At 67.4% G+C, this 24,798-nt stretch overlaps 2 protein-coding genes and 1 long non-coding RNA gene across 3 annotated transcripts; 2 read left to right on the top strand and 1 right to left on the bottom strand.

Annotated features, from left to right (window-relative positions):
• Window positions 1-829: 829 nt before the first annotated feature.
• LOC311204661 lies at window positions 830-3,604 on the top strand. The gene is made up of 3 exons (XR_014618085.1): window positions 830-948; window positions 1,958-2,080; window positions 3,227-3,604. It is a non-coding gene; the product is annotated as an uncharacterized lncRNA (long non-coding RNA).
• Window positions 3,605-5,952: 2,348 nt separating this feature from the next.
• On the top strand, window positions 5,953-17,713 carry LYPD3 (LY6/PLAUR domain containing 3). Its single transcript, XM_084281057.1, has 5 exons — window positions 5,953-6,002; window positions 8,941-9,051; window positions 10,996-11,172; window positions 12,675-12,812; window positions 16,672-17,713. Exons 1-5 carry the CDS (start codon window positions 5,954-5,956, stop codon window positions 17,499-17,501), a joined length of 1,305 nt encoding a protein of 434 aa, XP_084137183.1. The 5' UTR covers window position 5,953; the 3' UTR covers window positions 17,502-17,713.
• Window positions 17,714-20,166: 2,453 nt separating this feature from the next.
• ETHE1 (ETHE1 persulfide dioxygenase) lies at window positions 20,167-24,676 on the bottom strand (the record flags this gene model as incomplete). Its single annotated transcript, XM_084281056.1, has 4 exons — window positions 20,167-20,307; window positions 21,484-21,600; window positions 23,075-23,164; window positions 24,547-24,676. Coding segments are annotated over 4 exons (420 nt in total), but the record flags the coding sequence as incomplete, so codon positions are not given.
• Window positions 24,677-24,798: the final 122 nt, after the last annotated feature.

Here is a 24,798-nt window from a genome sequence, read left to right as displayed (position 1 = left end):
TGGGGGGGTGGGGGAGGGGCCAAGGAGGGGGTTAATGGGGTGGGGGAGGGGTGAAGGGGGAGGGGAAGGGGTGGGGGAGGGGCAGTGTGGGGGGTCCCGGGGGTGGGGGAGGGGCGGGGGTGGTGTGTTGGGTGGGGGAGGGGCGGGGGGTTTATGGGGGGTGGGGGAGGGGCCATGGAGGGGGTTAATGGGGGTGGGGGAGGGGTGATGGGGGGGGGGGACCTGGGGTGGGGGGAAGGGTGGGGGGTGGGGTGGGGGAGGGGCAGGGGGTTTATGGGGGGTGGGGGAGGGGCTGGGGGTGGGGGAGGGGGGAGGGGGTCCTGGGGGGTGTGGGGGAGGGGCCATGGAGGGGGTTAATGGGGTGGGGGAGGGGTGATTGGGGGGGGGACACACCTGGGGTGGGGGAGGGGTGGGGGTGAGGGGTGGGGTGGGGGAGGGGCAGGGCGTTTATGGGGGGTGGGGGAGGGGCGGGGGTGGGGGGAGGGGCAGGGGGGTTTGGAGGTGGGGGGAGGGGCCAAGGAGGGGTTAATGGGGGTGGGGGAGGGGTGATGGGGGGGGACCTGGGGTGGGGGGAGGTGCTGGGGGTGGGGGAGGGGTCCTGGGGGGGTGGGGGGAGGGGCCAAGGAGGGGTTGAATGGGTTGGGGGAGGGGTGAAGAGGGGGGGACCCGGGATGGGGGAGGGGCAGTGGGGGTGTCCAGGTGGTGGGGGAGGGGCAGTGGGGGGGTCCAGGTGGTGGGGGAGGGGCAGTGGGGGGGTCCCGGGGCGGGGGGTGAGGGTCAGTGGGGGGGTCCGTGGGGGGGTCTCTGACGCTGCCCCCGCAGGGGGGGAGGGGCGGATCCGGGGCTGCGGCAGCGTCGGCGGCTCCTGCCCGGGGCTCGTGGCGCTCGAGACCGCGGGCGGCCGCCAGGTGGCGCTGCGGTGCTGCGCGCGCTCCCAGTGTGACCCGGGTGAGGCAACTGGGGGGACTGGGAGGCACTGGGAGGGGATTGGGGGGGACTGGGAGGGGACTGGGAGGGACTGGGGGGGACTGGGAGGGGGATGGGGGGGACTGGGAGGGACTGGGAGGGGGATGGGAGGGGGATGGGGGGGGACTAGGAGGGACTGGGAGGGGACTGGGAGGGACTGGGAGGGACTGGGAGGGGGATGGGGGGGACTGGGAGGGACTGGGAGGGACTGGGAGGGACTGGGAGGGGACTGGGAGGGACTGGGAGGGACTGGGAGGGGACTGGAAGGGACTGGGAGGGGACTGGGAGGGACTGGGAGGGGGATGGGAGGGGACCGGGGGTCGCTGGCGGGGGTCACTGGTGGACACTGGGACATACTGGGAGGCACTGGGGTGGTCACTGGGGGATACTGGGAGGGACTGGGAGGAACTGGGACATACTGGGAGGCACTGGGGTGGCCACTGGGGGATACTGGGAGGGACTGGGAGGAACTGGGACATACTGGGAAGGACTGGGATGTTCACTGGGGGATACTGGGAGGCACTGGGGTGGTCACTGGGGGATACTGGGAGGGACTGGGAGGAACTGGGATATACCGGGAGGCACTGGGGTGGTCACTGGGAGATACTGGGAGGCACTAGGGTGGTCACTGGGGGATACTGGGAGGAACTGGGATATACTGGGAGGCACTGGGGTGGTCACTGGGACATACTGGGAGGCACTGGGGGGGGTCCACTGGGATTTCGGGGGGGGGCACTGGGACCACCCCCCCAGAACCAGTCCGTACCGGTCTATACCGGTCCGTACTGGCCCATACTGGTCCGTACTGGCCCGTACTGGTCCTTACTGGTCCGTACTGGTCGGTACTGGTCCTTACTGGTCCGTACTGGTCTGTACTGGCCCGTACTGGCCCGTACTGGTCTATACTGGTCTGTACTGGCCCATACTGGCCCGTACTGGCCCGTACTGGTCCTTACTGGTCCGTACTGGTCGGCACTGGCCGGCGCTGCAGAGGAGGAGGCGCCGTCGGGGCTGCGCTGCTGGAGCTGCGAGGGGCCCGATCCGGGGGGCTGCGCCCCCCAAGTGCTGCCCTGCGGGGGGGGGCGGACCCGCTGCGCCCTGGCCCGGACCCGGGGTGAGGGGGGGGGGGTGGGGGAGGCTGGGGGGGGCTGGGGGGGGCTGGGGGGGGATGTGGGGTGATGGGGGGGGGGCCTGGGGGGGGCTGGGGGGTGGGGGGGCTGGGGGGGATTTGGGGGGCTGAGGGAGGATGGGGGGGGTGGAGGGGGGTGGGGGGGGTGGGGGGCTGGGGGCTTTGGGGGGGTGGGGGGGGATGTGGGGTGATGGGGGGTGGGGGGGCTGGGGGGGGCTGGGGGGGGATGTGGGGGTGGGGGGGCTGGGGGGGGACCTGGGGGGGTGGGAGGGATGGGGGGGCTGGGGGGGGATGTGGGGCTGGGGGGGGCTTGGGGGGGGAAGTGGGGTGATGGGGGGTGGGGGGGCTGGGGGGGACCTGGGGGGGTGGGGGGGATGGGGGGGGGATGTGGGGTGATGGGGGTGGGGCCTGGGGGGGGATATGGGGCTGGGAGGGGCTGGGGGGGGGACTTGGGGGGCTGGGGGGCTGGGGGGGGATGTGGGGCTGGGGGGCACCTGTGGGGATGGGGGTTTGGGGGGGGAACCTGGGGGGGACTTGGGGGACTGGGGGGGATGGGGGTCTGGGGGGACCTGGGGGGTGGAGGGCTGGGGGGCTGGGGGGGGTGGGGGGGACCTGGGGGGGTGAGGGGCCTGGGGGGATGTGGGGTGATGGGGGGGGGGGCCTGGGGGGGGGATATGGGGCTGGGAGGGGCTGGGGGGGGAACTGGGTGGCTGGGGGGGCTGGGGGGGACCTTGGGGGGTGGGAGGGATGGGGGGGGTGGGGGGGACTTGGGGGCTGGGGGGCTGGGGGGGGGATGTGGGGCTGGGGGAGGATGTGGGGGGCTGGGGGGTGGGGGGGGGATGTGGGGGGGACTTGGGGGGTGGGTGGATGGGGGGGGATGTGGGGTGGGGGGATGTGGGGCTGGGGGGGGGACTTGGGGTGTGGGGGGGGATCTGTGGGGCTGGGGGGACTTGGGGGTCCCTATGGGCTCTATGGGTCTCTATGGGTCCCTATGGGTCCCTATGGGTCTCTATGGGTCCCTATGGGTCCCTATGGGTCTCTATGGGTCTCTATGGGTCCCAGTGGGTCCCAGTGGGTCCCTATGGGTCTCTATGGGTCCCAGCGGGTCCCTGACCCCCCCCCCGCCCCCAGGCCCCTCGGGGCAGCCCTGGCTGGTTCGGGGCTGCGCCAGCCCCGCCTGGTGCGAGACGCCGCTGGGGCTGGGGGCGGCCCCGGGGGGGCTTCGGCCCCTCTGCTGCCGGGGGTCCCTCTGCAACCGCCTCCCCGGGGACCCCCCCTCGGCCGCCCCCCGACCCCCGGCCCCCTTCGGCCTCCTCAGCATCCTCATCCTCCTCCTCCTGCCCCACATCGCTGCCCCACACGTCTGACCCCCCCCATTGGGGAGGGGGAGGGGGAAGGGGGGGAGGGGAGGGGCTGCTCCTCCCCCTTCCCCTCCCCCCTCTCTCCTCCCCCCCTCCAGTTAATTAATTATTAACTAATTAATTAATGAATTAAAGGTGGTTAATTGGTCGCTGGGTTCTTCCTTGGGGGGGGGGGGAGGGGAGCAAAAGGTTTCCTGCCCCACAAGTTGGGGGGCTGGGGGGGGAAGTGGGGCTGGGGGGATGTGTGGGGCTGGGGGGGGTCTGTGGGGCTGGGGGGGGTCTGTGGGACTGGGGGGGGAATCTATGGGGCTGGGGGATCTGTGGGGCTGGGGGGGATCTGTGGGGCTGGGGGGATGTGTGGGGCTGGGGGGGGTCTGTGGGGCTGGGGGGGGTCTGTGGGGCTGGGGGGGATCTGTGGGGCTGGGGGGGATCTATGGGGCTGGGGGGATCTATGGGGCTGGGGGGGTCTGTGGGGCTGGGGGGATCTATGGGGCTGGGGTGGATGTGGGGCTGGGGGGGCAGTTAGGGGGCTGGGGGGGGCTGGGGGGGATCTGTGGGGCTGGAGGGGGATCTGTGGGGCTGGGGGGGATCTATGGGGCTGGGGGGGATCTGTGGGGCTGGGGGGGATCTATGGGGCTGGGGTGTCTGTGGGGCTGGGGGGGGTCTATGGGGCTGGGGGGGACCTGTGGGGCTGGGGGGGGTCTGTGGGGCTGGGGGGGGATCTGTGGGGCTGGGGGGGATCTGTGGGGCTGGGGGGGGATCTGTGGGGCTGGGGGGGATCTGTGGGGCTGGGGGGGGATCTGTGGGGCTGGGGGGGAGTTGTGGGGCTGGGGGGGAGTTGTGGGGCTGGGGGGGATCTATGGGGCTGGGGGGGATGTGTGGGGCTGGGGGGGATCTATGGGGCTGGGGGGGGTCTGTGGGGCTGGGGGGGGTCTGTGTGTCCCTGTGGGGTGGGGGAGGGGTGACAACCCGCCTCGCCGGGGGTTGCGTCACCCCTGCCCCTCCCCCCACCCCTCCCCCTCCCCCCGGGGGGGTCCCGCCCCTGTGGGGCTGGGTGGGGCAGCCCCACACCCCTCCCCCCCCCCCTTGGGGTGACTCACTTGGGGGTGACTCAATGGGCGGGGGTGGGGTGCCCAGGGATGGGGGAGGGGCAGGGAGCGGGGCGGGGGGGGGGGATGGGGGGACAGGGATGTGGGGCAGGGCTGGGGGGCTGGGGGGCAGGGAGGGGGGCTCTGTGGGGCAGGGATGGGGGGTCTATGGGGCAGGGATTGGGGTGGTGTGGGGCAGGGACGGGGGGGGCTCTGTGGGGCAGGACTTGGGGGCTCTGTGGGGCAGGGATGGGGGGTCTGTGGGGCAGGGATGGGGGGCTCTGTGGGGCTGGGATGGGGGTTCTGTGGGGTGCTATGGGGCTGGGCTATGGGGCAGAGCTGGGGGTCTGTGGGGCGCTATGGGGCTGGGCTATGGGGCAGCACTATGGGGCTGGGCTATGGGGCTGGGCTATGGGGCAGGGCTGGGGGTCTGTGGGGCGCTGTGGGGCTGGGCTATGGGGCTGGGCTATGGGGTGAAGCCCCCCCCAGCCCCCCAGGTTCCCTGTGGCTGTGGGGCTGGGCTGTGGGGCTGGGCTGGGGGTCTGTGGGGCGCTATGGGGCTGGGTTATGGGGCAGGAGGAGGCCGTGGGCCGCGCTGTGGGGCTGGGCTATGGGGCAGCGCTATGGGGCTGGGTTATGGGGCTGGAATGGGGGTCTGTGGGGTGCTGTGGGGCTGGGCTGGGGGGTCTGTGGGGCGCTATGGGGCTGGGCTATGGGGCTGGAATGGGGGTCTGTGGGGTGCTGTGGGGCTGGGCTGGGGGTCTGTGGGGCGCTATGGGGCTGGGTTATGGGGCAGGGATGGGGGGGTCTGTGGGGCAGGGTTATGGGGCAGGAGGAGGCCGTGGGCCGCGCTGTGGGGCTGGGTTATGGGGCTGGAATGGGGGTCTGTGGGGCGCTATGGGGCAGGGCTATGGGGCAGGAGGAGGCCGTGGGCCGCGCTGTGGGGCTGGGCTGGGGGGCAGCGCTATGGGGCAGGGTTATGGGGCTGGGCTGGGGGTCTGTGGGGCAGGGCTGTGGGGCAGGGCTATGGGGCGGGAGGAGGCCGTGGGCCGCGCTGTGGGGCTGGGTTATGGGGCTGGGTTATGGGGCTGGGTTATGGGGCTGGAATGGGGGTCTGTGGGGCGCTATGGGGCTGGGCTATGGGGCAGGAGGAGGCCGTGGGCCGCGCTGTGGGGCTGGGCTGGGGGTCTGTGGGGCGCTATGGGGCGGGAGGAGGCCGTGGGCCGCGCTGTGGGGCGGGGAGCCCCGGGGCACCCCCAGCGCCCCCACCCCCGCCCCACCCTCGCGCTGCGCCCATAAGAGGGGGCGGCTGCGCCCCACGGCAGCCGTGGGGCACCCTGTGGGGCACCGTGTGGGGCAGGGGGCTGTGGGGCGCCGTGTGGGGCAGGGGGGGCACCGTGTGGGGCACCATGTGGGGCGGCCCCCAGCTGCTGCCGCTGCTGCTGCTGCTGCTGCCAGGTACGGGGGGGTGGGGGGGTGCTGGGGGGCAGGGGGGTGGGGGGGATGTGGGGCAGGTGGGGGGGATGTGGGGCGGGGGGGGGGGGTGGGGGGAGATGTGGGGCAGGTGAGGGGGGATGTGGGGCTGGACATGTGGGGCAGGTGAGGGAGCTGCTGGGGGGCTGGCGGGGTGGGGGGATGTGGGGCAGGTGGGGCAGGTGGGGGGCAGGTGAGGGGGGGATGTGGGGCTGGACATGTGGGGCAGGAGGGGTGGGACATGTGGGGCAGGTGTGGGGGCTGCTGGGGGGCAGGTGGGGCAGGTGAGGGGGGGAGATGTGGGGCAGGATGTGGGGCAGGAGGGGGAGCTGCTGTGGGGCAGGTGGGGGGGGATGTGGGGCTGGACATGTGGGGCAGGTGGAGGGGGAGATGTGGGGCAGGATGTGGGGCAGGAGGGGGGCTGCTGGGGGGCAGGTGGTGGGGGCTGCTGGGGGGCAGGTGGGGCAGGTGAGGGGGGAGATGTGGGGCAGGATGTGGGGCAGGTGGGGGAGCTGCTGTGGGGCAGGTGGGGTAGGTGGGGGGGCAGGTGGGGGGGATGTGGGGCAGGATGTGGGGCAGGTCAAGGGGGGATGTGGGGCAGGTGGGGGGGATGTGGGGTGGGACATGTGGGGCAGGAGGGGGCTGCTGGGGGGCAGGTGGGGGGTGGGATGTGGGGCAGGATGTGGGGCAGGTGGGGAGCTGCTGTGGGCAGGTGGGGGGGATGTGGGGCAGGTGGGGTGGGACATGTGGGGCAGGTGTGGGGGCTGCTGGGGGGCAGGTGGGGCAGGTGAGGGGGGGATGTGGGGCAGGATGTGGGGGGGTGTGGGGTGGGATGTGGGGCAGGTGAGGGGGGGATGGGGGGCAGGTGGGGGGGCTGCTGGGGGCAGGTGGGGGGGATGTGGGGCAGGTGGGGGAGCTGCTGGGGGGCAGGTGAGGGGGGATGTGGGGCAGGTGGGGTGGGACATGTGGGGCTGGACATGTGGGGCAGCATGTGGGGCAGGATGTGGGGCAGGATGTGGGGCAGGATGTGGGGCAGGTGGGGGAGCTGCTGTGGGGCAGGTGGGGGGGATGTGGGGCAGGATGTGGGGCAGGTGGGGGGGATGTGGGGCAGGTGTGGGGCAGGTGGGGGGATGTGGGGCAGGATGTGGGGCAGGTGGGGCGGGATGTGGGGCAGGTGGGGGGGATGTGGGGCAGGTGTGGGGCAGGTGGGGGGGATGTGGGGCAGGTGGGGGGGGATGTGGGGCAGGTGGGGGGGGATGTGGGGCAGGTGGGGGGTTATGTGGGGCAGGATGTGGGGCAGGTGAGGGGTGTCAGGGCTCAGGTCTGTGGGGCTGAGGCGCTGTGGGGCGGGGGGACAAGGGGGAGGGAGTTGGGGGGGACGGGGGTGGGGGTCAGGCCGGGGGTCAGGCTGTGGGGCGCGGCACTGGGAGGTGCTGGGAAGGCACTGGGAGGCACTGGGAAGCACTGGGAGGGACTGGGAGGCGCTGGGAGGCACTGGGAGGTGCTGGGATGGGTCAGGCTGTGGGTCAGGCTGTGGGGCGCGGCACTGGGAGGCGCTGGGAGGCACTGGGAGGTGCTGGGATGGGTCAGGCCGGGGGTCAGGCTGTGGGGCGCGGCACTGGGAGGCGCTGGGAGGCACTGGGGCGGCACTGGGAAGCACTGGGAGGGCACTGGGAGGCGCTGGGATGGGTCAGGCTGTGGGTCGCAGCACTGGGAGGCACTGGGGGGGCACTGGGAGGCACTGGGAGGTGCTGGGAAGCACTGGGAGGTGCTGGGAGGCACTGGGAAGCACTGGGAGGGACTGGGATGGGTCAGGCTGTGGGTGAGGCTGTGGCTCGCGGCACTGGGAGGCACTGGGAGGCAATGGGAGGTGCTGGGAGGCACTGGGAAGGCACTGGGGGGGGGCACTGGGAGGTGCTGGGAGGCACTGGGAAGCACTGGGAGGGACTGGGAGGCACTGGGAGGGACTGGGGGGGCACTGGGAGGCACTGGGGGGGGCACTGGGAAGCACTGGGAGGCACTGGGGGGGCACTGGGAGGCACTGGGAAGCACTGGGAAGCACTGGGGGGGCACTGGGAGGCACTGGGAGGGCACTGGGAAGGCACTGGGGGGGGCACTGGGAAGCACTGGGAGCGACTGGGAAGCACTGGGAGGCACTGGGAGGGACTGGGAGGGACTGGGAGGTGCTGGGATGTGTCAGGCTGTGGGGGAGGGGCGTGAGCATGTTTGGGGGGGGAGGGGCCCTGTGGGTCACACAATGTGTGGGGCAGGCGCTGTGGGGCTGAGCTGTGGGGCTGGGGCTCTATGGGGCTGAGCTGTGGGTCACTGGATGTGTGGGGCAGGCGCTGTGGGGCTGAGGTGTGGGTCTGGGGCTCCGTGTGCCCCACTGATGTGTGGGGCAGGCGCTATGGGGCTGAGGTGTGGGTCACTGGATGTGTGGGGCAGGCGCTGTGGGGCTGAGGTGTGGGTCACTGGATGTGTGGGGCAGGCGCTGTGGGGCTGAGCTGTGGGGCAGGGGCCCTGTGGGTCACTGGATGTGTGGGGCAGGTGCTGTGGGGCTGAGGTGTGGGGCTGGGGCTCTGTGGGCCCCACTGATCTGTGGGTCACCGGATGTGTGGGGCAGGCGCTATGGGGCTCTATGGGGCTCTATGGGGCCCTGTGGGGCTCTGTGGGTCACCGGATGTGTGGGGCAGGCGCTGTGGGGCCCTATGGGGCTCTATGGGGCCCTGTGGGGCTCTATGGGGCCCTGTGGGTCACCGGATGTGTGGGGCAGGCGCTGTGGGGCTCTATGGGGCTCTATGGGGCCCTGTGGGGCCCTGTGGGTCACCGGATGTGTGGGGCAGGCGCTGTGGGGCTCTATGGGGCCCTGTGGGGCTCTATGGGGCTCTATGGGGCCCTGTGGGTCACCGGATGTGTGGGGCAGGCGCTGTGGGGCTGACGTGTCTCCGCTGTGGGGCCGGGAGCTGCCGCGACGCCGCCAACGTGACGTGTGACAGCGACGTCTGCGCCGAGGCCGCAGTGGCCGCCAGCTGGAGTGAGCTGTGGGGCTGGGGATGTGTGGGGCTGGGGGGATGTGGGGCTGGGGGGATGTGGGGCTGGGGGGGGTCTGTGGGGCTGGGGATGTGTGGGGCTGGGGGGGATGTGGGGCTGGGGGGATGTGGGGCTGGGGGGATGTGGGGCTGGGGGATCTGTGGGGCTGGGGGGATGTGGGGCTGGGGGCTCTATGGGGCTGGGGGGATGTGGGGCTGGGGGGATCTCTGGGGCTGGGGGGATGTGGGGCTGGGGGCTCTATGGGGCTGGGGGATGTGTGGGGCTGGGGGGATCTATGGGGCTGGGGGGGGTCTGTGGGGCTGGGGGGGGTCTGTGGGGCTGGGGGGGATCTGTGGGGCTGGGGGGATGTGGGGCTGGGGGCTCTATGGGGCTGGGGGGTCTATGGGGCTGGAGGGGATCTATGGGGCTGGGGGGGGTCTGTGGGGCTGGGGGGGATCTGTGGGGCTGGGGGGGATCTGTGGGGCTGGGGGGATCTATGGGGCTGGGGGAATCTGTGGGGCTGGGGGGATCTGTGGGGCTGGGGGGATGTGTGGGGCTGGGGGGATCTGTGGGGCTGGGGGGACTCTATGGGGCTGGGGGGGATCTGTGGGGCTGGGGGGGTCTGTGGGGCTGGGGGGGATCTGTGGGGCTGGGGGATCTGTGGGGCTGGGGGATCTATGGGGCTGGGGGGGCTCTATGGGGCTGGGGGGATCTATGGGGCTGGGGGGTCTATGGGTCTCTATGGGGCTGGGGTGTCTCTATGGGGCTCTATGGGTCTCTATGGGGCTGGGGGGTCTCTATGGGGCTCTATGGGGCTCTATGGGGCTGGGGGGGCTCTATGGGGCTCTATGGGGCTCTATGGGGCTGGGTGGCTCTATGGGGCTCTATGGGGCTCTATGGGGCTGGGGGGTCTCTATGTGGCTGGGGGCTCTATGGGGCTCTATGGTGCTGGGGGAGATCTATGGGGCTGGGGGGCTCTATGGGGCTGGGGGATCTATGGGGCTCTATGGGGCTGGGGGGCTCTATGGGGCTGGGGGGGGCTCTGTGGGGCTGGGGGGCTCTATGGGGCTGGGGGGGTCTCTATGGGGCAGTGGGTCTCTATGGGGCTGGGGGCTCTATGGGGCTGGGGGATCTATGGGGCTGGGGGGCTCTATGGGGCTGGGGGAATCTATGGGGATCTATGGGGCTCTATGGGGCTCTATGTGGCTCTATGGGGCTGGGGGCTCTATGGGTCTCTATGGGTCTCTATGGGTCTCTATGGGTCTCTATGGGTCCCTATGGGTCCCTATGGGTCTCTATGGGTCTCTATGGGTCTCTATGGGTCTCTGTGGGTCTCTGTGGGTCCCTATGGGTCTCTATGGTCTCTATGGGCTCTATGGGTCTCTATGGGTCTCTATGGGTCTCTATGGGTCTCTATGGGTCTCTATGGGTCCCTATGGGTCTCTATGGGTCTCTATGGGTCTCTATGGGTCTCTGTGGGTCTCTGTGGGTCCCTATGGGTCTCTATGGTCTCTATGGGTCTCTATGGGGTCTCTATGGGTCTCTATGGGTCTCTATGGGTCTCTATGGGTCTCTATGGGTCTCTATGGGGTCTCTATGGGTCTCTATGGGTCTCTATGGGTCTCTGTGGGTTTCTGTGGGTCCCTATGGGTCTCTATGGTCTCTATGGGCTCTATGGGTCTCTATGGGTCTCTATGGGCTCTATGGGTCTCTATGGGGTCTCTATGGGTCCCTATGGGTCCCAGGGGGTCCCTATGGGTCTCTATGGGTCTCTATGGGCTCTATGGGTCTCTATGGGTCCCTATGGGGTCCCTATGGGTCCCAGGGGGTCTCTATGGGCTCTATGGGTCCCTATGGGCTCCCAGCTGCCCCCGCCCCACGTGGCCCCTCCCCACGTGTCCCCTCCCCCCGCTCCTCTCTCTGATTGGCTGTTCCCCGCCCCCCGCAGGCCACGGCAGCTTCTGGTTGGAGGGCCGCGGCTGTGGGCGGGGCCAGCCCGGCGGCCACGCGCGGGCGCTCGAGCTCTTCGGCCTCGTGGTGTTTGTCCGGAGCCGCCAGTGCCGGGGGGGGGAGGGGTGCGGGGGGGGGGAACCCCTGAGCCCCCCCGGGGAGCTCAACCTGCCCGGTACGGGGCGCTGGGGGGGGCTGGGGGGGACTGGGAGGGACTGGGAGGGACTGGGAGGGGAATGGGGGGCACTGGGAGGGGAATGGGAGGGACTGGGAGGGGATTGGGAGGGGATTGGGAGGGACTGGGAGGGGATTGGGAGGGGATTGGGAGGGACTGGGAGGGACTGGGGGGCACTGGGAGGGACTGGGAGGGACTGAGAGGGGATTGGGAGGGACTGGGAGGGGATTGGGAGGGGATTGGGAGGGACTGGGAGGGACTGGGAGGGATTGGGGGGCACTGGGAGGGGAGTGGGAGGGACTGGGAGGGGATTGGGGGGGACTGGGAGGGACTGGGAGGGATTGGGAGGGACTGGGAGGGACTCGGAGGGGATTGGGGGGGACTGGGAGGGGAGTGGGAGGGGATTGGGAGGGACTGGGAGGGGATGGGAAGGGAGTGGGGGGGACTGGGGGGGGACTGGGAGGGACTGGGAGGGACTGGGAAGGGAGTGGGGGGGACTGGGAGGGGAGTGGGAGGGGATTGGGAGGGATTTGGGAGGGACTGGGAGGGGATTGGGAGGGACTGGGAGGGACTGGGAGGGGAGTGGGAGGGGATGGGAGGGGATTGGGAAGGACTGGGAGGGGATTGGGGGGGATTGGGGGGGACTGGAAGGGACTGGGAGGGACTGGGAGGCACTGGGAGGGATTGGGAGGGGAATGGGAGGGGATTGGGGGGCACTGGGAGGGGATTGGGAGGGGATTGGGAGGGACTGGGAGGGGATTGCAGGGGACTGGGAGGGGACTGGGAGGGACTGGGAGGGACTGGGAGGGGACTGGGCGGCTGGGAGGGACTGGGCAGGGATTGGGGGAGGAATGGGAGGCACTGGGAGGGGACTGGGAGGCACTGGGCGGGGACTGGGAGGGATTGGGAGGCACTGGGAGGCACTGGGAGCAACTGGGAGGGGACTGGGAGGCACTGGGCGGTCACTGGGAGGCACTGGGCGGCACTGGGTGGTCACTGGGAGGCACTGGGAGGGGACTGGGAGGCACTGGGAGGCACTGGGCGGGGACTGGGAGGCACTGGGAGGGCACTGGGAGGCACTGGGCGGCACTGGGTGGTCACTGGGAGGCACTGGGGGGGGACTGGGAGGCACTGGGAGGCACTGGGAAGGCACTGGGAAGGGACTGGGAGGCACTGGGAGGCACTGGGAAGGCACTGGGAAGGGACTGGGAGGCACTGGGAGGCACTGGGCGGTGACTGGGTGGTACTGGGAGGGGACTGGGAGGCACTGGGAGGGGACTGGGAGGCACTGGGCGGTCACTGGGAGGCACTGGGAGGGGACTGGGAGGCACTGGGATGGACTGGGAGAGGATTGGGAGGCACTGGGAAGTCACTGGGATGCACTGGGCGGTCACTGGGATGCACTGGGAGGGCACTGGGAGGCACTGGGAGGGGATTGGTGGGGGATTGGGGGTCACTGGGAGGACACTGGTGCTGACTGGTCCTTACTGGTCCCCCCGCAGGCAACGGCAGCGCGCGGGAGCCCAACGGGGCGCTGTGCTACGGCTGCCCCGACGCCGGGCGCTGCGCCGCCCCCAGCGTGGTGCAGTGCTACGGGCCCCTGCGCGCCTGTTTCCATGGCAACCTCACCCTCACGCTGGGTGAGGCGGGGGGGCGACGGGGGTGGGGGTGGCGGTTGCCATGGGGATGCTCTGGGGGGTTGCTATGGCAACGCTATATGGGGCCTTGGGGGGGTGGGGGGCTGTGGTTGCCATGGGGATGCTCTAGGGCCCAGTGGTTGCCATGGTAACGCTGTAGACCCCTAGAGCTGCATCTATGGGTTGCCATGGTGATGCTCTAGGGCCCTATAGGTGGGTCTATGGGTTGCCATGGTGATGCTATTTGGTCCAGTGGTTGCCATGGTGACGCTCCAGGGGTTGCCATGGGGATGCTCCGGGGGTTGCTATGGCAACGCTATATGGGGCCTTGGGGGGGTGGGGGGCTGTGGTTACCATGGGGATGCTCTAGGGCTCAGTGGTTGCCATGGAGACCATATAGGGCCCTAGAGCTGCATCTGTGGGTTGCCATGGTGATGCTCTAGGGCCCTATAGGTGGGTCTATGGGTTGCCATGGTGATGCTATAGGGCCCAATGGTTGCCATGGAGACCATATAGGACCCTAGAGCTGCATCTGTGGGTTGCCATGGTGATGCTATAGGGCCCAGTGGTTGCCATGGCAACGCTATAGCGCCCTATAGGTGGGTCTGTGGGTTGCCATGGTGACGCTATAGGGCCCCAGAGATGCTTCTATCAGTTGCCATGGCAACTCTGTAGGGCCCATAGTTCTCTCTGGTGATGCTATAGGGCTCAGTGGTTGCCATGGAGACCATATATGGACCCTAGAGCTGCATCTATGGGTTGCCATGGTGACGCTATAGGGCCCAGTGGTTGCCATGGAGACCATATATGGACCCTATAGCTGCATCTATGGGTTGCCATGGTGATGCTATTTGGTCCAGTGGTTGCCATGGTGACGCTCCAGGGGTTGCTATGGGGATGCTCCGGGGGGTTGCTATGGCAACGCTAGAGGGCCTTGGAGGGGGTGGGGGGCTGTGGTTGCCATGGGGATGCTGTAGGGCCCAGTGGTTGCCATGGTAACGCTGTGGGAGCCAGTGGTTGCCATGGGGATGCTCTAGGGCTCAGTGGTTGCCATGGAGACCATATAGACTCCTAGAGCTGCATCTATGGGGCGCCACGGCGACACTATAGGGCCCAGTGGTTGCCATGGTGATGCTCCATGGAGACCATATAGAACCCTATAGCTGCATCTCTGGGTTGCCATGGTGATGCTGTTTGGCCCAGTGGTTGCCATGGTGACGCTCCAGGGGTTGCTATGGGGATGCTCTGGGGGGTTGCTATGGCAACGCTATATGGGGCCTTGGGGGGGTGGGGGGCTGTGGTTGCCATGGGGATGCTCTAGGGCCCAGTGGTTGCCATGGTAACGCTGTGGGAGCCAGTGGTTGCCATGGTGACGCTGTAGACCCCTAGAGCTGCATCTCTGGGTTGCCATGGTGATGCTATAGGGCCCTATAGGTGGGTCTGTGGGTTGCCATGGTGATGCTATAGGGCCCCAGAGATGCTTCTATCGGTTGCCATGGCAACTCTATAGGGCCCACTGGTCTCTATGGCAACACTAGAGGGCCCAATGGTTGCCATGGAGACCATATATGGACCCTATAGCTGCATCTATGGGTTGCCATGGTGATGCTCTAGGGCCCTATAGGTGGGTCTATGGGTTGCCATGGCGACGCTATTGGGCCCAGTGGTTGCCATGGTGATGCTCTAGAGCCCAGTGGTTGCCATGGAGACCATATAGACCCCTAGAGCTGCATCTATGGGTTGCCATGGTGATGCTATTTGGTCCAGTGGTTGCCATGGTGACGCTCCAGGGGTTGCTATGGGGATGCTCCGGGGATTGCCATGGCAACGCTATATGGGGCCTTGGGGGGTGGTGGGGCGCTGTGGTTGCCATGGGGATGCTCTAGGGCCCAATGGTTGCCATGGAGACCATATAGGACACTATAGCTGCATCTATGGGTTGCCATGGTGACGCTCTAGGGCCCTATAGGTGGGTCTATGGGTTGCCATGGTGATGCTATTATTTGGCCCAGTGGTTGCCATGGGGATGCTCTAGGGCCCAGTGGTTGCCATGGAGACCATATATGGACCCTAGAGCTGCATCTATGGGTTGCCATGGCAACGCTATAGGGCCCAGTAGTTGCCATGGTGACGCTGTAGGGCTCAGTGGTTGCCATGGAGACCATATTTGGACCCTAGAGCTGCATCTATGGGTTGCCATGGTGACGCTATAGGGCCCTATAGGTGGGTCTATGGGTTGCCATGGTGATGCTATTTGGTCCAGTGGTTGCCATGGTGATGCTCTAGGGCCCCAGAGATGCTTCTATCAGTTGCCATGGCAACTCTATAGGGCCCACTGGTCTCTATGGCAACCCTAGAGGGCCCAATGGTTGCCATGGAGACCATATAGACTCCTATAGCTGCATCTATGGGTTGCCATGGCGACGCTATAGGGCTCAGTGGTTGCCATGGAGACCATATAGGACCCTAGAGCTGCATCTGTGGGTCGCCATGGCGATGCTATAGGGCCCAGTGGTTGCCATGGTGACGCTGTAGGGCCCTATAGGTGGGTCTGTGGGTCGCCATGGTGATGCTATAGGGCTCAGTGGTCGCCATGGAGACCCTATAGGGGGGTCTCTGGGTCAGGCTATGGGGGTTGTTGGTTGCTATGGCAACGTTATAGGGCCTCAGAGATGCTTCTAGGGGTCTCCATGGCAACCACTGGGCCCTATAGCATCACCATGGCAACCACTATAGGTGGGTCTATGGGTTCAATGGTTGCCATGGAGACCCTATACGGTCCAATGGTTGCCATGGCGACACTCTAAGGCCCTATAGGTCACTGTGGTGACACTATGGGATACAGAGGTTGCCATGGCAACGCTGTAGGGCCTGGTGGTCCCTGTGGCGATGCCCACTGGTCACCATGGTTGCCATGGTGACCCTTTAGGGCCCAATGGTTGCCATGGAGACCCTATAGGGCTCAGTGGTTGCCATGGCGACCGTATAGGGTTCAATGGTTGCCATGGCAACTGTATAGGGCTCAGTGGTTCCCATGGCGACCCTTTAGGGTTCAGTGGTTACCATGGCAACCCTATGGGGCCCAATGGTTGCCATGGTGACCCTATAGGGCCTAATGGTTGCCATAGCAACCGTATAGGGCTCAATGGTTGCCATGGAGACCCTATAGAGCTCAGTGGTTGCTAAGGAGACCCTATAGGGCCCAATGGTTGCCATGGAGACCCTATAGGGCCCTATAGGTGCATCTGTGGGTCGCTGTGGTGACACTATGGGATGCAGAGGTTGCCATGGCAACGCTATAGGGCCTAATGGTTGCCATGGTGACCCTATAGGGCCTAATGGTTGCCATGGCGACCCTATAGGGCTCAGTGGTTGCCATGGAGACCCTATAGGGCCTAATGGTTGCCATGGAGACCCTGTAGGGCCCAGTGGTTGCTATGGAGACCCTATAGGGCCCACTGGTTGCCATGGTGACCCTATAGGGCCCTATAGGTGCATCTGTGGGTTGCTGTGGTGTCACTATGGGATGCAGAGGTTGCCATGGCGACCCTATAGGGCCCAGTGGTTGCCATGGAGACCCTATTAGGCCAACTGGTTGCCATGGTGACCCTATAGGGCCCAACGGTTGCCATGGTGACCCTATGGGGCTCAGTGGTTGCCATGGAGACCCTATAGGGCCTAATGGTTGCCATGGAGACCGTATAGGGCCTAATGGTTGCCATGGAGACCCTATAGGGCCTAATGGTTGCCATGGAGACCGTATAGGGCCCACTGGTCGCCATGGCGACACTGGGTGGGTGGGGGAGGGGCCGGTTGGTCTCCACGGTGCTGACACCCCCCCCCCTGTCCCCTCCCCCCACAGACGGCATCAGCCAATGGCGGGAGGTTCGCGGCTGCGCCCGCGCCGAGCGCTGCGGCCCGGAGACGCGCGGCGACGCCATAGTGAGGCTGAGCGGCTCCTGCTGCGTCGGCGACCTCTGCAACGGGCCCCCCGCCAACCGCACGCTCTTCGCCCCCGACCGGCCCCGTCTGCAGCTCCTCCCCCACGCCCACGGCCCCACCGCCCCGCCCAACGCCACCCAGGAAGAGGCCACGGCCAGCGCGGCCGACGGTGACGTCAGCGGCGGCGACAAGATGGCCGCCAACGACTCCAAGGTGGCGGCCAGAGGCTCCAAGATGGCCGCCGGTGACCTCACTAGAGCCAAGATGGCGGCCAACGACTCCAAGATGGCGGCCAATGACTCCAAGATGGCTGCCAATGACTCCAAGATGGCGGCCAACGACTCCAAGATGGCTGCCAATGACTCCAAGATGGCGGCCAGCGGCCCCAAGATGGCCGCCAGTGACGTCACCAGCACCAAAATGGCGGCCAACGACTCCAAGATGGCGGCCAGCGGCCCCAAGATGGCCGCTGGTGACGTCACCAGCACCAAGATGGCGGCCAACGACTCCAAGATGGCCGCCGGTGACGTCACTAGAGCCAAGATGGCGGCCAACGACTCCAAGATGGCGGCCAACGACCCCAAGATGGCCGCCGGTGACGTCAGCAGCGACGCCAAGATGGCGGCCGGAAGTCCCGCCCCCCGCACGCAGCGCCCCCTGGAGCGCAAACACCCCATCCCGGTGGGGCGGGGCCACCTCACAACGAGGCCGGGCTGGCTCCTCCCCCTCCTGCTGCTGCCCCGCCTCTGATTGGTGGAGGGGGGGGTCTGGCCACGCCCCCTCCCCCCTCCCGACAGCCAATAAACAGCCTGGCCCGGGCGGGGGAGGGGCCCCGGCGCCTCCCAGTTCAGAGTCGGGCCCGACCAGTCAGGGTTTGGGCCTCCCAGTTGGGTTCTGGGGGGCTCCCAGTAAGATATGGCGGCTCCCAGTTTGGGTTTCGGGGCTCCCAGTTGGCTACTGGTGGCCCCAGTTGGGTTCTGAGGGGCTCCCAGTTCAGAGTCGGGCCGGACCAGTAAGGGTTTGGGCCTCCCAGTTGGCTACTGGTGGCCCCAGTTGGGTTCTGGGGGGCTCCCAGTAAGATATTGCGGCTCCCAGTTGGGTTTCGGGGCTCCCAGTTGGCTACTGGTGGCTCCCAGTTGGGTTCTGGGGGGTTCCCAGTTCAATTCTGAGGCTCCCAGTTAAGAGTCTGGCCATCCCAGTAAGATCCCGAGGCTCCCAGTTGGCTACTGGTGGCCCCAGTTGGTCTTTCAGGGGGCTCCCAGTAAGATATTGTGGCTCCCAGTTTGGATTTTGGGGCTCCCAGTTGGCTACTGGTGGCCCCAGTTGGGTTCTGAGGGGCTCCCAGTAAGATATTGCGGCTCCCAGTTGGGTTTCGGGGCTCCCAGTTGGCTACTGGTGGCCCCAGTTGGTCTTTCAGGGGGCTCCCAGTAAGATATGGCGGCTCCCAGTTTGGTTCTTACCATCCCAGTTGGGTTCTGGGGGGGCTCCCAGTTGAATTTTGAGCATCCCAGTTAAGATACGGTGGCTCCCAGTTGGGTTTCGGGGCTCCCAGTTGGCTACTGGTGGCCCCAGTTGGGTTCTGAGGGGCTCCCAGTTCAGAGTCGGCCCGGACCAGTAAGGTTTTGGGGCTCCCAGTTGGCTACTGGTGGCCCCAGTTGGGTTCTGAGGGGCTCCCAGTAAGATATTGCGGCTCCCAGTTGGGTTTCGGGGCTCCCAGTTGGCTACTGGTGGCCCCAGTTGGGTTCTGAGGGGCTCCCAGTTCAGAGTCGGGCCGGACCAGTAAGGGTTTGGGCCTCCCAGTTGGCTACTGGTGGCCCCAGTTGGGTTCTGGGGGGCTCCCAGTAAGATATTGCGGCTCCCAGTTGGGTTTCGGGGCTCCCAGTTGGCTACTGGTGGCTCCCAGTTGGGTTCTGAGGGGCTCCCAGTAAGATATGGCAGCTCCCAGTTGGGTTTTGGGCCTCCCAGTTGGCTACTGGTGGCCCCAGTTGTTCTTTCAGGGGGCTCCCAGTAAGGTTTTGCAGCTCCCAGTTGGGTTCTGGTGGCCCCAGTTGGGTTCTGAGGGGCTCCCAGTAAGATATGGCGGCTCCCAGTTGGGTTTTGGGGCCTCCCAGTTGGCTACTGGTGGCTCCCAGTTTGGTTTGGTGTCTCCCAGTTGGGTTTCTGGGGCTCCCAGTTGGGTTCTGGGGGGCTCCCAGTTCAATTCTGAGGTTTCCAGTTAAGAGTCTGGCCATCCCAGTAAGATATTGCAGCTCCCAGTTGGCTACTGGTGGCCCCAGTTGGTCTTTTGGGGGCTCCCAGTAAGACACCCACAGCCTCCCAGTTGGGTCCTGCCCCTCCCAGTTGCCTACTGGTGCACCCAGTAAGACTTTGATGCCCTCCCAGTTGGATCCCAGTCCCTCCCAGTTGGGTCCCAGTCCATCCCAGTAGGTCCCAGTTGGGTCCCAGTCCCTCCCAGTAGGGTTCCAGTCCCTCCCAGTTGGGTCCCAGTCCCTCCCAGTAGGGTCCCAGGCCCTCCCAGTCCATCCCAGTTGGGTCCCAGTCCCTCCCAGTAGAGTCCCAGGCCCTCCCAGTCCATCCCAGTTGAGTCCCAGTCCCTCCCAGTAGGGTCCGAGTCCATCCCAGTTGGGTCCCAGTCCCTCCCAGTAGGTCCCAGTCCTTCCCAGTAGGGTCCCATTTGGGTCCCAGTCCCTCCCAGTAGGTCCCAGTCCCTTCCAGTAGGGTCCCAGGCCCTCCCAGTTGGGTTCCAGTCCCTCCCAGTAGGTCCCAGGCCCTCCCAGTAGGGTCCCAGTCCATCCCAGTAGGGTCCCAGGCCCTCCCAGTCCATCCCAGTTGAGTCCCAGTCCCTCCCAGTAGGGTCCCAGGCCCTCCCAGTCCCTCCCAGTAGCGTCCCCGTCCCTCCCAGTCCATCCCAGTTGGGTCCCAGTCCCTCCCAGTAGAGTCTCAGGCCCTCCCAGTCCATCCCAGTTGAGTCCCAGTCCCTCCCAGTAGGTCCCAGTCCCTCCCAGTCCACCCCAGTTGGGTCCCAGTCCCTCCCAGTTGTTCCCAGTCCCTCCCAGTAGGGTCCCAGTCCATCCCAGTTGGGTCCCAGTCCCTCCCAGTAGGTCCCAGTCCCTCCCAGTCGGGTCCCAGTCCCTCCCAGTAGGGTCCCAGTCCATCCCAGTTGGGTCCCAGGCCCTCCCAGTCCATCCCAGTTGAGTTCCAGTCCCTCCCAGTAGGGTCCCAGGCCCTCCCAGTTGGGTCCCAGGCCCTCCCAGTAGGTCCCAGTCCCTCCCAGTCGGGTCCCAGTCCCTCCCAGTAGGGTCCCAGTCCCTCCCAGTGGGTCCCAGTCCCTCCCAGTGTGTCCCAGTTGGGTCCCGGGGGGCGTGGCCTCGGTGATGTCACCCCACGTGGCCCCTCCCCCCACAGGAGCCGCCGCAGCCAATCAGAGCGTTTATTGGGGGAGGGGGGTGTGGCCAAGGGCGGGTCCCGGCCTCCTATTGGCTGGGGGCCTCGGGGGGCGGGGCCGGGGGGGCGTCGTCCTGGATCCCGCAGCGGAGATTGGCCGGGACGGCGACGTCTGCGGAGACCAGTATGGACCAGTATGGACCAGTACAGACCAGTATAAACCAGTACAGACCAGTACAGACCAGTATGGACCAGTACAGACCAGTATAAACCAGTATAAACCAGTATAAACCAGTACAGACCAGTACGGACCAGTATGGACCAGTATAAACCAGTATAAACCAGTACAGACCAGTACAGACTAGTATAAACCAGTACAGACCAGTATAAACCAGTATGAACCAGTACAGACCACAACAGACTGAGATAGCCCCCCCAGTATGACCCCCAGTATCACCAGTATGACCCACTCTGCCCACCAGTATAACCCAGTATCACCCCAGTATGGCCCATTATACCCCCAGTATGAACCAGTATAACCCAGTCTGCCCACCAGTATCACCAGTATAACCCACTATGGCCCACTATTCCCCCCCAGTATGACCCAGTATGACACCGGTATGACCAGTATAAGGTCCAGTACCACCAGTATGACCCATTATGCCCCCCCAGTATGACCCCAGTATAGCCCAGTATCACCCAGTATGACGTCCAGTCCCCCCCAATCTCCTCCCAGTCCCCCCCAGTTGCTCCCAGTCCCTCCCAGTCCCCACAAATCCCCTCCCAGTCCCTCCCAGTCCCCTCCCAGTCACCCCCAATCCCCTCACAGTCCCTCCCAGTCCACTCCAGTGGTCTCCCAGTATCTCCCAGCCCCACCCGGTGCCCCTTATCTCCCTCCCAGTTGCCTCCCAGTCCCTCCCAGTCCCTCCCAATCCCCTCCCAGTCCCTCCCAGTCCCCCCCAATCCCCTCCCAGTCCCTCCCAGTCCCTCCCAGTGCCTCCCAGTCCCTCCCAGTTGCCTCCCAGTCCCTCCCAGTCCCTCCCAATCCCCTCCCAGTCCCTCCCAGTCCCCCCCAATCCCCTCCCAGTCCCTCCCAGTCCCTCCCAGTGCCTCCCAGTCCCTCCCAGTTGCCTCCCAGTGCCCCTCCCATTCCCCTCCCAGACCCCTCCCAGTCCTTCCCAGTGCCCTCCCAGTATATCCCAGTCCCATCCCAGTGCCCCTCATCTCCCTCCCAGTCCCTCCCAGTCCCTCCCAGTGCCTCCCAGTCCCTCCCAATCCCCTCCCAGTCCCTCCCAGTCCCCCCAATCCCCTCCCAGTGCCTCCCAGTGCCTCCCAGTGCCCCCAGTACCCATCATGCGGGGCCGGGGCAGGTTCAGCTGCTCCATCACCGTCACGAACTGGTCGGGGCTCAGGGTGAGTCGGGGGTTGAACCGTCGCTCCTCCCCCACCGTGGAGACCGTGTGGCCTGGGGGGGGAGGGGCGGGTCAGGGAGGGGGAGGGGTGGGGGGTCACCCCTCCCCCACCCCCACCTCACACCACCCCCCCCTCCCCCACCCCCTCAAAACCCTCCCCCACCCCCAAATCCCCCCTATAGAGCCCCTCCCCCCACCCCTTTGAGCCCCTCCCCCACCCCTTCCCCTCCCCCACCCCTCAGTGCCCTCCCCCACCCCCAGACCCCTTCCCCCACCCTTCCCCTGCCCCTCCCCCTCACCCCAGACCCCTCCCCCACCCCCCCCCCCCCAGACCCCTCCCCCACCCCCCTCAAACCCCTCCCCCCACCCCTTCCCCTCCCCCACCCCAAACCCCTCCCCCACCCTTCCCCTGCCCCTCCCCCTCACCCCAGACCCCTTCCCCACCCCCCAAATCCCCCCTTTGAGCCCCTCCCCCACCCCAGTCCCGCTCTTCCTCCTCCCCCAGCCCCTCCCCCACCCCCCAGCCCCTCCCCCCACCCCCAAATCCCCCCTATAGAGCCCCTCCCCCACCCCTTGATCCCCTCCCCCACCCCTCTAACCCCCCCTTTGAGCCCCTCCCCCACCCCAGCCCCCCTGCCCCTTCTCCCCGCCCCTCCCCCACCCCCCAGTGCCCCTCCCCCACCCCCCAGCCCCCCTCTGCCCCCTCCCCCAGCCCTCCCCCACCCCAGCCCCCCCTGCCCCTTCCTCCAGCCCCTCCCCCACCCCCCCGCCCCTCCCCCACCCCCCCCTCTGCCCCCTCCCCCAGCCCCTCCCCCACCCCCAGTGCCCCGCCCCCACCCCCAAACCCCTCCCCCACCCCCCAATTCCCCCCTATAGAGCCCCTCCCCCCACCTCAGCCCCTCCCCCCACCCCCCAAACCCCTCCCCACCCCCCAATTCCCCCTATAGAGCCCCTCCCCCCACCTCAGCCCCTCCCCCCACCCCCCAAACCCTTCCCCACCCCCCAATTCCCCCTTTGAGCCCCTCCCCCACCCCAGCCCCCCCTGCCCCCAGCCCCTCCCCCACCCCTGCCCCTCTCCCACCCCCAGTGCCCCTCCCCCACACCCCAGACCCCTCCCCCACCCCTTCCCCTGCCCCTCCCCCCACCCCTGCCCCTCCCCCACCCCCAGCCCCTCCCCACCCCAGCCCTCCCCACCCCACCCAGTGCCCCTCCCCCACCCCCTCAAACCCCTCCCCCACCCCCAATTCCCCCTTTGAGCCCCTCCCCCACCCCAGCCCCCCTGCCCCCTCCCCCCACCCCCTCCCCCACCCCCCAGCCCCTCCCCCACCCCAGCCCCCCTGCCCCCTCCCCCAGCCCCTCCCCCACCCCAGCCCCTCCCCCACCCCCAGTGCCCCTCCCCCACCCCAGCCCCCCTGCCCCCTCCCCCAGCCCCTCCCCCACCCCTGCCCCTCCCCCACCCCCGCCCCTCCCCCACCCCCAGTGCCCCTCCCCCACCCCAGCCCCTCCCCCCCCCCGCCCCTCCCCCACCCCCGTAGTCGTGTCCCGGGAACACGCGACACTCGTCCGGCAGGGTGAAGATTTTCTCGTGCACCGAGCGGTACAGGGTGCGGGGGCAGCCTGAGACCAGTACAGACCAGTAAGAACCAGTAAGAACCAGTAAGAACCAGGACAGACCACTACGACCACTACAGACCAGTACGCACCAGTAAGAACTAGTACGGAACAGTACACACCACTACAGACCAGTACAGACCAGTACGCACCAGTAAGAACCAGTAAGAACCAGTACAGACCAGTAAGAACCAGTACAAATCACTACGGACCACTACAGACCAGTACGGACCAGTACGGGCCAGTGACAGCGCCCCAACCCAACCCCAACCACAGACACCCCCACCCTCCCAGTTACCTCCCGTATATCCCAGTATACCCCAGTATATCCCAGTCCATCCCAGTGCCCCTCCCAATCCCTCCCAGTCCGCCCCAGTGCTCTCCCAGTATATCCCAGTCCCTCCCAGCCCCTCCCAGCGCCCCTCAACTCCCTCCCAGACCCCTCCCAGTCTATCCCAGTGCCCTCCAGTATATCCCAGTCCATCCCAGTCGCATCCAGTCCCTCACAGTTGCCTCCCAGTCCATCCCAGAGCTCTCCCAGTGCCCCCCTGGCCCCTCCCAGTCCCTCCCAGCATATCCCAGTCCCCTCCCAGTGCATCCCAGTGCCCCTCAACCCCCTCCTAGTCGCTTCCAGTATATCCCAGTCCCCTCCCAGTCCCATCCCAGTCTATCCCAGTGCCCCTCATCCCCCTCCCAGTCCCTCCCAGTCCATCCCAGTTAACTCCCAGTCCACTCCAGTGCCCCTCAACTCCCTCCCAGTCCATCCCAGTTAACTCCCAGTCCATCCCAGTGCCCCTCAACTCCCTCCCTGTCCCTCCCAACGCCCTCCCAGTCCCTCCCAGTCCCCTCCCAGCCCCTCCCAGTCCCTCCCAGTCCCTCCCAGTATATCCCTGTCCCTCCTAGTCCCCTCCCAATCCCTCCAGTCCCCTCCCAGTCCATCCCAGTGCCCTCAAGCCCCTCCCACTCCCTCCCAGTATATCCCAGTCCCCCTCCCAGTCCCTCCCAGTATATCCCAGTCCCTCCCAGTCCCCTCCCAGTCCCTCCCAGTCCCCTCCCAGTCCCCTCCCAGTATATCTGTCCCCTCCGAGTCCCATCCCAGTTGCCTCCCAGTCCATCCCAGTGCCCCTCAACCTCCTCCCAGTCCTTCCCAGCCCCTCCCAGCCCCTCCCAGTCCCCTCACAGTCCCTCCCAGTATATCCCAGTCCCTCCCAGTTCCCTCCCAGTATATCCCAGTCCCTCCCAGTCCCTCCCAGTCCCCCCCAGTCCCTCCCAGTCCCCTCCCAACCCCTCCCAGCCCCTCCCCATCCCTCCCAGTCCCTCCCAGTCCCTCCCAACCCCCTCCCAGTCCCTCCCAGCCCCTCCCAGTCCCCTCCCAGTGCTCCCAGTACCCTGCTGGAAGTCGGTGCGGCCGCAGCCGCGGATCAGGAGGGCGTCGCCGGTGAAGGCGGCCGATTGGTCGTCCAGGACCCACGTGATGCAGCCGGGGGTGTGGCCGGGCGTGGCCAGAGCCCGCAGGGCCTGGGGGAGGGGCAGGCTGGCTCCCGCCCCTCCCCCACCCCGCCCGCAGGGACCCCTCCCCCCCACAGCCTGCCCCTCCCCCCACCCCCCAATCCTGCCCCTCCCCCACCCCATGGCCCCTC

Source organism: Gallinula chloropus, assembly GCF_964237585.1.
Source record: "Gallinula chloropus genome assembly, contig: HAP1_SCAFFOLD_419, whole genome shotgun sequence".
Taxonomy (NCBI): Eukaryota; Metazoa; Chordata; class Aves; order Gruiformes; family Rallidae; genus Gallinula; species Gallinula chloropus.
This window is presented reverse-complemented; position numbering and strand designations above follow the sequence as displayed.

Coding starts and splice junctions, on each gene's coding strand:
- LYPD3 (XM_084281057.1), top strand. CDS start 5,954: ATGTGGGGCGGCCCCCAGCTGCTGCCGCTGCTGCTGCTGCTGCTGCCA. Junction 11,173..12,674: donor CGGGGAGCTCAACCTGCCCG/GTACGGGGCGCT, acceptor GTCCCCCCGCAG/GCAACGGCAGCGCGCGGGAG. Junction 12,813..16,671: donor CAACCTCACCCTCACGCTGG/GTGAGGCGGGGG, acceptor CTCCCCCCACAG/ACGGCATCAGCCAATGGCGG.